This window comes from Ovis canadensis, chromosome 5 (assembly GCF_042477335.2).
Source record: "Ovis canadensis isolate MfBH-ARS-UI-01 breed Bighorn chromosome 5, ARS-UI_OviCan_v2, whole genome shotgun sequence".
NCBI classification, from domain to species: domain Eukaryota; kingdom Metazoa; phylum Chordata; class Mammalia; order Artiodactyla; family Bovidae; genus Ovis; species Ovis canadensis.
Window position 1 is genome coordinate 93,632,188 of NC_091249.1, and position 12,949 is coordinate 93,645,136.

The 12,949-nt window shown below is 41.9% G+C and overlaps 1 protein-coding gene across 1 annotated transcript in view; it reads left to right on the forward strand.

Moving 5' to 3' along the window:
* The window catches only part of RASGRF2 (Ras protein specific guanine nucleotide releasing factor 2), a 254,831-nt gene that overhangs the window by 66,714 nt on the left and 175,168 nt on the right, over positions 1–12,949 (forward strand). Inside the window, exon 2 of the mRNA XM_069590053.1 lies at positions 4,450–4,556. Within this exon, the coding sequence (XP_069446154.1) occupies positions 4,450–4,556 (107 nt within the window). The remainder of the gene's footprint in view (positions 1–4,449; positions 4,557–12,949) is intronic.

The window sequence follows — 12,949 nt, forward strand, 5'->3', positions numbered from 1 at the left end:
GAGAGTAGTAAATTTAGTTTGCTCCAATCATGTAAAAAGTTCAGTTCAGTTCAGTCACTCAGTCCTGTCCGACTCTTTGCAACTCCATGGACTGCAGCACACCAGGCCTCCCTGCTCATCACTAACTCCCGGAGTTTACTCAAACTCATGCCCATTGAGTCAGTGATGCCATCCAATGATCTCATCCTCTGTCGTCCTATACTCCTCCTGCCTTCAATCTTTCCCAGCATCAGGGTCTTTACTAATGAGTTAGCTCTTTGCATCAGGTGGCCAAAGTACTGGAGTTTCAGCTTCAACATCAGTCCTTCCAATGAATATTCAGGACTGATTTCCTTTAGGATGGACTGGTTGGATCTCCTTGCTGTCCAAGGGACTCTCAAGAGTCTTCTCCAACAACACAGTTTGAAAGCATCAGTTCTTCAGTGCTCAGGTTTCTTTCTAGTTCAACTCTCACATCCATACATGACCACTGGAAAAACCATAGCCTTGACTAGATAGACCTTTGTTGGCAAAGTAATGTCTCTGCTTTTGAATATGCTTTCTAGGTTGGCCATAACTTTTCTTCCAAGGTGTAAGCGTCTTTTAATTTTATGGCTGCAGTCACCATCTGCAGTGATTTTTGAGCCCCCCAAAATAAACTCTCTCACTGTTTCCATTGTTTCCCCATCTATTTGCCTTGAAGTGATGGGACTGGATGCCATGGTCTTAGTTTTCTGAATGTTGAGCTTCAAGCCAACTTTTTCACTCTCCTCTTTCACTTTCAAGAGGCTTAGTTCTTCACTTTCTGCATATCTGAGGTTATTGATATGGCATATCTGATAATACAACCTCAGATAAACACTTTCTGTGTCATCTGTGTATCTGAGGTTACTGATATTTCTCCTGGGAATCTTGATTCCAGCTTGTGCTTCATCCAGTGCAGCATTTCACATGATGTAGTCTGCATAGAAGTTAAATAAGCAGGGTGACAATATACAGCCTTGACGTCCTCCTTTTTCTATTTGGAACCAGTCTGTTGTTCCATGTCCAGTTCTAACTGTTGCTTCCTGACCTGCATACAGCCTTCTTAAGAGGCAGGTCAGGTGGTCTGGTATTTCCATCTCTTTCAGAATTTTCCACAGTTTATTGTGATCCACACAGTCAAAGGCTTTGGCTTAGTCAATAATGCAGAAATAGATGTTTTTCTGGAACTCTCTTGCTTTTCTGATGATCCAGCGGATGTTGGCAATTTGATCTCTGGTTCCTCTGCCTTTTCTAAAACCAGCTTGAACATATGGAAGTTCACAGTTCACTTATTGAAGCTGGGCTTGGAGAATTTTGAGCATTACTTTACTAACATGTGAGATGAGTGCAATTGTGTGGTAGTTTGAGCATTCTTTGGCATTGCCTTTCTTTGAGATTGGAATGAAAACTGACTTTTTCTGGTCCTGTGGCCACTGCTGAGTTTTCCAAATTTGCTGGCATATTAAGTGCAGCTCTTTCATAGCATCGTCTTCCAGGATTTGAAATAGCTCAACTGGAATTCCATCACCTCCGCTAGCTTTGTTTGTAGTGATGCTTCCTAAGGCCCACTTGACTTCACATTGCAGGATGTCTGGCTGTAGATGAGTGATCACACCATCGTGATTATCTGGGTCATGAAGATCTTTTTTGTATAGTTCTTCTGTGTATTCTTGCCACCTCTTCTTAATATCCTCTGCTTCTGTTAGGTCCATACCATTTCTGTCCTTTATTGTGGCCATCTTTGCATGAAATGTTCCCTTGGATCTCTAATTTTCTCTGAAGAGCTTTCTAGTCTTTCCCATTCTCTTGTTTTCCTCTATTTCTTTGCACTGATCACTGAGGAAGGCTTTTTTATCTCTCCCTGCTATTCTTTGGATCTCTGCATTCAAATGGGTATATCTTTCCTTTTCTTCTTTGCTTTTTCACTTTTCTTCTTTTCACAGCTATTTGTAAGGCCTCCCCAGACAGCCATTTTGCTGTTTTGCATTTCTTTTTCTTGGGGATGGTCTTGCTCCCTGTCTCCTATACAATGTCATGAACCTCCGTCCATAGTTCATCAGGCACTTTGTTTATCAGATCTGGTCCCTTAAATATATTTCTCACTTCCACTGTATAATCATTAGGGATTTGATTTAGGTCATACCTGAAAGATCTAGTGGTTTTTCCTACTTTCTTCAATTTAAGGAAAAAGTGGTTCATTCTTTCTTCTGTGCCTCCCTGAGACAGTATCTCAGTTAGCGGGGCTCCCAGTCCTTGGAATTGCATGCATGTTTATCAGCCATTATGGGGTGGTCCTTGCTGGTGCTGACGGGGGTCTGGCATTTATTCTAGCTCTCTCTTTGGTCATCAGATGCTGAAGTGTGTGGCTGCTGCCTCCTGTGGTCCATGCTCTCTTGGGTCAGCTGGGCTCAGGTGTCTGTTTTGTCCATGAGAAACTGAATTCATATCGGAGCGAGACCAGAACACACAAAGAAGGCTTTTTGATGAATAGCTTAGCCTGAATAATTTGCAGGTACATGCAGAGACAGTGTTTTGATTATTTGTGGTCAAGCTGAATTTGTTAAGTGAACTCCTGGAAATGCAATCTGTACTCTCGAAACTCCATCGTCGGCATGCCTGAGACACGGTCTAACCTTTGGATGTAGTTCTGCTGATATAATTAACTTGCTGTCTTTTAAAGCTGGCTTTTAATTGGGTTCCCAAGCAGCAGCTGCTGTTGAGGTGCTAGTTGCAGCCTTTCAATAACAGGTTCATTAAGTGTTTCCTCTTCCCGGACTGGGCATCTGGCCTTGGATGGTAGCCAGCTGTTGCTGAAATGCCATCACTTATAGGATTGCCCTTCAAACCACTGATTTGTTATTTTGTTGACTTGCAACTCCTATCCTCTTAAGTTTAACTGGAGCTTTATTGAATACAGTGCTAAACTCAATTCTTCCCCTTCTCAGTGGCCTTTTCATCAGGTTATTTCCCCCTAGCTCATAGCATTTAGTTCTCTGGCTGGACAAGAGGTTTAAGAATTAAAGACAGCTTGTCATTTATGGGCTCAGGCCTGTCCGTAGGGTAGTGCAGTGGATTCTCTCACAGGCAAGTCTTCTGATGATTTATGCCCAGGTAACACGAGAAGTCTCTTGGCCAGTTTTGCCTTTTTTGTAAAATTGTGCTGAAAATTCTAGGGTTTTTAAGAATTTATCTCTAAGATTGTTGTCCTGAAGGATTTTTAAATTATAATATAAATGATTTATAATATTATATTGGTTTCAAGTGTAAAAAATAGTGAATCAGCATTATTATAGATTAAAAGCTTTTGTCCTGAGTATTTTTGATTTGTTTGAAGAAAATGATCATATAATGATCATACTGAATAAAGAGAAGTTTGCAGGGGCTGGTAAGGTGGGACAACAGAAAGAACTTGGGTTTTTATCTTTGGTTTTTAATCTCAGAGCAGCTGTGTGGGACTGGTCATTTTCAGGCCCCAGGGGGAAACTGTGGGCAGGCCCACTGTATTTTCTGATCATTCTCATATAATAAAAAGTTTTCCAGTCATATTTCCTTCCCAGACCGTCTCAGCTTGGTAATTAAAACATCTAGCCTCAAACAGACTGATTCAAAGTGACATCTTCCCCGTCCTTGGCTCAGATTCTAGGTTCACTTTGTCAAATTCCACCCAAAGAAAACCTATTGGTAATTTTATTAGAATATATTGAAATTACAGATTAATTTGCTCTTTAGAGGTGATAAACTTATTTTCTTAGGTCCTTCACCTGTTTATATTTCTTTGCTATTGCAAATGCTGTGTTTTCAAAATTAAGTTACTTATTTGTTGATATTGTACCAAAGTGCAATACATTTTGTATATTGATTTTGCATCTAATAATTTTGAGGGATGCTCTTATTTTAATAGTGTTTCAATGGATTTTTAGTATAGACACTTAAATCATCTGTGCAAAATGATTTCCTCTCTTGCTTTCCATTTCTTTTTTCCTTTATTTTTCTATGTTGCCCTCCAGACAGAACTGATAATTAGAAGTGGTGATAATTGCCATTTTTCTTATTCTTGATTTTAGAAGGGCTGCTTATAATAACTTACCATTAGGTGAAATGTTTGTGGTAAGTTTTCGGTAGAAATCCCTTATTAGGTTCAGAAATTTCACTTTCGAGTTTGCAAAGAATTTTAATCATGTGTTTGTATAGAATTTTACCAAATACCTTTTCTGTATGTGAGGTATTGTAAGTTGAATCTTATTGAAGGGTATTAAGATGCAATGTATGGTATCTTCCAGGTGCAAAGTCATTGCCAAGTGGACTGGGAATGTTATTTAATTTTGAAATATGATTTACATAATGCTGATGCATTTTATAAGCATATACTCTTTGTAGGGAAGTATTGTCTTTTTATGTTATTACGCCTCAAAAATAAAACACAACTTTGTTTGTTTTTCTTTCCAGTATTACTTTACTGTTCTTTTTGGCCATGAAGGTCAGAAGCCACTAGAGCTGCGCTGTGAGGAGGAGCAGGATGGTAAAGAGTGGATGGAGGCCATTCACCAAGCCAGGTATGGGAGCCACTGGATTGTCTGGGTTTTGCATTGAGGTTTCACCATTGGTGCTAGTTTTGGGCGAACTTGCAATTCCAAGTTGGATTTCCCCTTAGTACCTCCTCCTCAGTCATGTGTGAGATGATTCTTTATGCTTTCTGTGGCTATATTCTAGCTGAAGATTAAAGGTAATAGATAAAGCAATAGTAATGATGATTACTGAACACAGGGTTTGGGCCTATGTGCCAGGCCCTGTTACAAGTGCCTCTCAATTAAGGAATCTGTTAAATGCTTGGATTCACTTATCCCCTCAACAATTTGTGAGACGCATGTCATGGTTAACCCCTCTTTTACAAATAAGGAAACCAAGACCTGGAAAGTTAGTTTGCTTGCCTGAGGCCTCACAGCTAGTGAGTGGCAGAGCTGGGATACAGACCCAGCCGAGCCTCCACTTGGAAACCCTGCCCTGTGCAGCCTGGTTATTGGGAAAGGCAACACCAACTGCCATCTGGGGAGACAGAAGAGTGTGCTTTTGCTTCCTCCTAAAAAATACCAGCAAGGTAGACATGAGCACACTTGGCCTCAAATGGGAATGGGAAATCCAAAAGAGACCCAGGCAGACCTGTCTCTTTTATTTTTCACATTCAGTTCCAAAGTCCTGTCCCTTTTTGCTTTGAATGGCCCTTGTGCTCACTGCTTTTTGCCTGTCCCCACTGTGACTCCCTGCTTGAAGTTTCAGGGCGAAACTCAGTCTGGGACACATGACTTTCTTTGCCGGACCTGACCCCCCTCCTTCACCTATAAGTCCATTCACGTCTGTGTCTGTCTCTACCACTCACTCCTGGACCCTTTTGCCCCAAGCCAGCGCTCACTGGCCCCTTTCTACAAATGACCGCAGTGCTTGCTTTTATTACATGTGGAATATTAAACAACTTAGTACAATGTGGGTTATTTTCCATATATTTCACACGTGTGATTTCTGTTTCCTGAGCTGGACTTGTAGATAGCATGAGAGGAGGAAGATGGGGACACATTTGTTTCTGAATGAAGCACAGTGCTGATTATGTAGTAGGTCATCAGGAAATATTTTCACATTGATTATAAAGAATTTAAGGTGCTGTCCTGAGTGCTTATACGCTGTTCTTTGAACCCTGAAGGCTTTTTGCCCCCCTCCTCCCTTCTGTTCCCTTCCCTTTCCCTCCTGTCATCCCCTTCCCCTCTTCTTTCTTCAGCTGCTGTATAATGTTGACTACTTGCCCTGTGGCAGGCAGCATGCTAAGAGCTCTTCATACTCATCTTGAAAAAAAAAGTCCTCCCAGCTACCAGTAGGGTATTATTAACTCTGTTTTACAGATGAGAAGACAAAGGTTCGTGATGATTAAGCATATTGGCCAAGATGTGAAAAGCTGGTTAAATGGAAGAGGGAAGGGCTGGGACTCAAACTCAGGTCTCTTTGACTCCGCTACCTTTAACCAATGTTCTATATTGTGTTACTCTTCGTTATTGTCTCTTTTTCTCTTCCTCTAATTCAAAGATGAAAGTGGCTTAATGTCAGGTCAGGGTTGAGAGTAGATGTTATTTGCAAAAGATTTCAGTTCCTTTTTTTCCCTTCCCTCCAAAATATTTCTCTGAAATGCGCATGGTTGGTGACCAAATGCTGCCCTCCAAGGGGGACCGTGAGGCAGCTTGCTAACATCAGGATCCAGGCACACTGTTCAGCTGTCTTCACTCTCAGGGTCTCTATCTGACGGTTTTGCTCCAGACTTAAGGCTAATGCACACTGACTCGCTGTAGAAAGAAAGTCAGGTTTTCAAAGGTGGAAGAACTATCAAGTTGGCAAGGTAGAACCCTTGGGTCATTTCCAGACACAGTCTTTGTGACCACTTCTGTTCCTTTCTACCTGGGAATTAAAGTAAATAATTTAAAACACGTGTATTTGCCCATTTTTTTTTTCTTTCCAGAAGAACCAAGTACCATTAGCAGCTTAAATTCCTTTGTAGTTGCCAAGCAAACATTGTGGTGAACCAAATAGAGAATGAATTACTTTAAAATGGTAAAATTTCAAGTAAGAGGTTTTTTTGGTACACCAAGAAAACTTTGTCATATATGTAGAAGTAGGTCAGTAGCCATTTGACACTGACTGCCATATGATCAATCCAGGGCTTACATGATTTTGTCAGGAAGCCTAGATTTTAGAAACCGCTTTAATGGTTTAGTTAATCCAATGGTAAAATTTTTCTTCTCTTTTAGATGTGAAGATATGGTTATTAATTGACCATTTTTCTTGGTGTTCTGACTTTTGGTCCATTAGATTTGCTGCTTCTTTGATTTGAGGTCCAGGACTCCACTATTTGATGACTTCCTTTTAATTTGACTGCTTTACACCTGAGATCTTGTATTTGACTTTTTTGCACTGAGATGCTTCTTAAATTTTTGCTTTCTAAATCACAGAAGATAATAACTTTTTCATTTACATTTCATTAAGTCAAGTTTTTGGTGTAAACTTGGGTCTGTGAAATTCATCCTGACTTTGTTTGTAAATGAGTAGAGACAGAAAGTTAATGAGGCTGGTTCAGAGGAAGAATTTGTCAGCCCTTTTTGCTTGGAATCGTGCTAATTAAACAACTGGTTGCTAACTAAACATTTCACCTTTAGAGGACAGCCTGATGGCATTACTTTGGTATTACTGCCTTTTTAATAGCAGATGCTCCATAATTATGGTTTTATTGATCCCTCTTTTTAAGTATGAGCTTTTGATGAACTGATGAGTATTTTATCCTGAGACTAGTTCTTTTCTGAGCTACAGATCCTTCTGTAGGTACTACACAGAAACAGGGACTGCTCAGAATCCTTCTCTTGATCACTGCTCCTCTTTTCCTGGGGTGTTTATCAGTACTGGCCTGGGTGTTCTATCTTTGGGTGTCATGAGAATCACATTCTTGAGGCTGGCTTTTGTACCTCCGAGCTGCATCGACTTGATTTGCTGTCAGAGGATCTTTAGGTCATTTCCTGGTAGGTTCAGTTGCTTATTTTCTTCCTTAGATCCAGCCCAGGAAGACATCTTTTTGGAAACTGATATTCTCATTTTGAAGCTTTGACCTTGTCCAGGAAGCTTGTTTTATAGTTTTGCTCAAAGTTTGTTGCTATTACATTTCTAGAAATTGGCACATTTAAAATATCATTTCATTATGTATTACTGGCTTTGGTTCACGGGAGGGTGATATCAAGGCTTAGTTTTGTTTTTGTTGAGATGAGGTGAAGCCAGAGTATTTTAATAGTAATGAAGTCTGTGCTTGTTCTAGAAATGGTTTGCTATTTAGATATGGAGCTTTGGACATTTCCAGTAACTTGATATTTCTTTGTTCTCTTGGCCCTATCTGTCCACCATGGTTGATTCGGTTGTAGACATTGTTGTGGTTGTTGTTCAGTTGCTCAGTTGTATCCAACTCTTTGCAAGTGCATGGACTGCCACACGCCAGGCTTCCCTGTCCTTCACCAGCTCCTGGACCTTGCTCAAACTCATGTCCATTGAGTCAGTGATGCCATCCAACCAACTCACCCTCTGTTGTCCCCTTCTTCTCCTGCCTTCAATTTTTCCCGGCATCAGGGTCTTTTCTAGAGTCAACTCTTCACATCAGGTGGCCAAAGTATTAGAGTTTCAGCTTCGGCATCAGTCCTTCCAATGAATATTCAGGATTGATTTCCTTTAGGATTGACTGCTTTGATCTCCTTGCAGTCCCAGGGACTCTCAAGAGTCTTCTCCAACACCACAGTTCAAAAGCATCAATTCTTTAGCACTCAGTCCTCATTATGGTAGCCATTATGAGAATCAAAAGCATTGATCCAGTTTGTGGGTCTTTAAGGACTCATTGGCTGACATGACAGTGTCTACAGCTCTTTTTCTCCGAGTGTCACCTGCTGGAGCCCTGAGCAAATGGAACCTCGGAAGTTAGAAGGTAGTCATGTCCTGGAAGAGGATCCAGTTGAACCAGAGGTACCAGGGCTTTTCCCATTCTTATCTAAGCATAAGACCTGAAGGACTTGGTTGATGGCAGCTGGGGAAAGAGGTAGGTGGAAAGTATTTCAGAGTTGTAGGGGGTTGACTTCAAAGAATCTTTTGCCCGCCTGGAAATGGACAGTGTTGGACCAGGGTGGCATCTAACATCTCTCTTGGATCCCTAGCTTGGATGGTGTCACTTCCTGAGAGGGGATATGATGACTGAGAGGAGGACTGTGGGGCAGGATGACAAGTGCTGGCCAGGAGGGGCTTCTGCAGGGAACTGTGGTGTATGAATGCCTGGAAGAGGCAGTAGGGAACCGGGCAATACTGATGGGTCTCCTTGCCCACTGGTATGCCAGGTATGTGAGAATGAGCATCAGGGGCTCCTAGAGAAGTCAGGTGTGTCCTGAGGGGAGAGCTGGCTCTGGGTTTCTACCAAGTCTGAGGTCAGGGGAGGGCTTGTGAAACATCAGAGCCATGGAAAATGTGGTGCCTGATGTCACACACCATGGGGTGTGTGTGGCTTTGCTTGCCTGCAGAGCTCTTGCTTATATGCTCTCAGTGTTTGAGACGGTCCTGCTCTCGTTTGCCCGCTTTGCCTCCAACTTCTTCAGCTAAAACTCAACACCTTCGGTGCTCTTTTCTCCCTTTTGTGTGTGCCTGTGGCAGGTGGCTCTTAGGTTTTCCTTCATGGGGAAGGTATTTGCAAGAGAAAAAGGAACTGGCCATGTGACTCCATCCCATAAAGCTCACGTCGGGTTATGTTTGGCTAGGGCTTGCCACAGCCCTTTCCTTCACCCTGAAGTCAGTTCTGAACTTGATGAGTGGAGAAACTTAATCCTCCAGTTAAGATTTTCAGTTAAACCTTGTCTTCTTGTCCACTAAAGAAAGCTCTAATCCAGCTTCTTGGGTCTGTGCCTGAGGCAGCTTTGTTCATATTCTCTATCTCTTCACCTCTCCCTCTAAAACACACACACACACACACACACACACACCCGCCCCCCGCCCCCCACCATGGTAGTTGCACCAAACACCTAATGCTTGTAACCTCATTTTTTTTACCTGGCTAGAGGCTTACTTTTGGAGAAGGAAATGGCAGCCCACTCCAGTGTTCTTGCCTGGAGAATCCCAGGGACGGGGGAGCCTGGTGGACTGCTGTCTATGGGGTCACACAGAGTCAGTCGGACACGACTGAAGTGACTTAGCAGCAGCAGCAGAGGCTTACTTTGGAGCCAAGTGTATAATACAAAATCTGTCCAACACTGAAGGCCACTGTGTGTATTCTGTCATCCCCATAAAATTAGCACTTTGTAGATTGCGCATGGGGCAGTCCCTCACAAGTCAGAAGAGTGATTACACAGAAAAGCTGAAAATGTTTTATGTGTCACTGCAAAGCCGCAGGGCTAGGAAATCAGACACGCATGGTAATGTTATACAGCCTAGAGCGATCCGAAGGCCATATTTTGTATTCTTCTTGTAACAGTGAGACTGCCACTATTAAAAAGCTGAAGATGTGGAGTTTTGTGTGTTTGAGATATTGTCTTTCTTTACCAAGAACGCCTGTCAGACCTTTGCCTCCACACCTGCCACAATGAAAGAGACTTCCGCACTTTTTCCCTTAGAGCCCGAAGAGCACGACACAAAAGAAAAGGAACAGCGTTTGTGGACGGAAAGACTCGCCTGGTTGGATAGTAGAAATTGTTTTCTGTGGAGAAACATGGGGCTTGGATTGTCTTATTTGCAGCCCTTTGTTAATCCTTCTGCCCGTCAGTTCCTCACAGGGTTGTCTGCCTCAGACGCTGGTCTCTTCTCCTTCCTTAAGCGTCAGCTGACACCGCAGTGCGACCTTGTGTCTCCACTCGCAGAGCGGGCCCTCATGTGCACGTGGGCTCACCCCCTGCAGGGGGCCGCCTCCAGAGAACATCTCTGGTTCAAGGAAGGTCTCTACCATTGGCTTCTTCCCTCTGATTTTCTTGCTGGATAATTGATTCATTTCTCTCTTATAGTTCCAGTAGGTTTCCCTGAACCTCCTATCTCCCTTTATCCTGCTCCCCTTGACTTTTCTCTTGTGTACTTTGGTTTTTCTTAAATATTTGTCTCCCACCTAAAAACCAGAAACCCTTTGCCTTGGCCCTAAATCCTCCTCCAGCTGCTGACCACTCTTGAAAGTGCAGCCAGGTTTCTTGGAGAAATGATTTGTTTGTTCTTTCTTTGTGTACACCTCTGCTCTTTCCAGCCTCTGGGGGTGGGTTTCTGTCTCTGCCCCACTGAAGCTGTGTCACCTGGGTCAACATGACTTTCCAGAGCTTTTCGCTCCTTATGTAACTTCAGCTTGCCATTTTGTATTTAGTACTTATTTTTGAATTACACAAATAATACCTATAAATGCAAGTTCTCCAAAAAGAAAATGAAAATTTAAACAATGCACAAGTGCAGAGGGTAAAAAATTCTAGTTTCCACTCATATCCTTCCCCTCTCCCCCAACATTCCTCAAGCCTACTTATTTCCTCAGAGGACTTACTGGTCACAATTTGTTATGGTTTTTTTTTTTTTTCCCCTACGTATTTGCATGTGTGTATATAGATAGACTGATACTCAGTAAGCCCAAAACTAAACTCATAGTTTTCTGCAAGAGGTCTCCCTTCCAAATGTGTATCATTCTGATCTGTCCTCCACATGATTACAGAATACCCTTTCTGAAGAAAACATCTGATCTTCTAGAAGAATTCCAGGGTGCCCTTGAGTAATTTTAGTTATTAGAGTCTATTTTCTTATGATATAAAAATTTAAACAGATACAGGGGTTGGGAGAATAGTATGGTGGTCCCTTTTAAGGAAAAAAAATTCATTCATTCAACTGATATTTATTCCCTCCCTAGCAAGTTCTGGGATGCAGTGAGCCAGTCAAGCAAGGACCCTCTGAGCTGACCTTTGTGAGCTTCTCACGCCGTTCCCCCATCCACACACCACCCCCCACCGTGTCCTGAGCTCAGGAATTCAGATGTGCTGGGGTGTCCCTCCAGCTTGAGTAGCTCTGGCTCATCTTTCAGGCTCAGCTCTCAGTCATCTGCACCATCTTCCTGGATCCTCTTTCTCCAGCTCTAGGAAGTGCTGACCATTCCCTTCTTTGAGCCCCCTTGTAACCTCTTATTTATCTCTGAGCCTCTATGAGATTATTGCATTGATTTGTTTCTCTGCTTCTCCCTGTCAGCTTGAATTCCTTCAACACAAATGTGTCCTGCTCATCTCTTATCCCTGCTCTTGGCACAGGGCCAAGTTGCTTTTCAGAAATGCGGGTACCAATTTAATCTCCCTCTGCTAGGGCATGAGAAAGCTGGAATCATTTTAAAAAATCTTTATTATATTGATGGGTAGAGAATGGTATCTTGTGTAATAAGTATTTCCTTGATTATTGGTGAGACTATTTTTTGCTATTGTTAATATTTGTCTCTACTACCTATATGAATTACTATCTCATATCCATTCCCCGTTTTTCCAATTGGTGTTTTTCTTATCAGTTTGTTTGTGAGCTCTTTGTGTGACAGAGATATTTTCTATTTTTCATATTTGTTATAAGCCCATGTCATTTTTTGTCTTGTACTTAAATCTATGGCATTTTTTGACATAAAAATTTTTGACTTATCATGCAGTGAGTGAAAATACTGCTTTTGGGGAGAAGTCATTTCATTGCTTTTTTAAAAGTATTATTATTATTATTAAAATTGAGGTGTAATTCACATACCATAAAAATGCACCGTTTTAAAGTTTGTGATTTAATGATTTCTGGTATATTCACAAAGTTATGCAACCATCACCACTACCTAATTCCAGAACATTTTCAACACTCAAGAAAAAAAACCCATCCATTAACAGTTATTCCCTATTCCCTGATTTCCCTAACCCTAGCCAACCACTGATCTACTTGCTGTCTCTATGGATTTGTGAATTCTGGACATTTCATGTACATGCATTTGCCTTTGGTTTCTTTCACTTAACATAATGTTATCAAGGTTCATTCATGCTGTAGCGTAATCAGCCCTCCACCCTTTTCATGGCTGAATACTATTCCATTGTGTGACTATGCCCCTTTTTGTTCATTCATTCATTGATGGACATTTGGGCTGTTTCCTCTTTTTGCGGTTATGAGCAGTGCCACTGTGAATATTTATATACTAGTTTTTGTGTGGATTTATGTTTTCAGTTCTCAGATGGCACTAGTGGTAAAGAACCCACCTGCCAGCACAGGAGATATGAGAGACACGGGTTTGACACACATTCAGTCCCTGGGTTGGGAAGATTCCCCGGAGGAGGACATGGTAACCCATTCTAGTATTCTTGCCTGGAGAATCCCATGGACAGAGAAGCCTGGAGGGCCACAGTTTATAGGGTCACAAAGAGTTGGACATGACTGA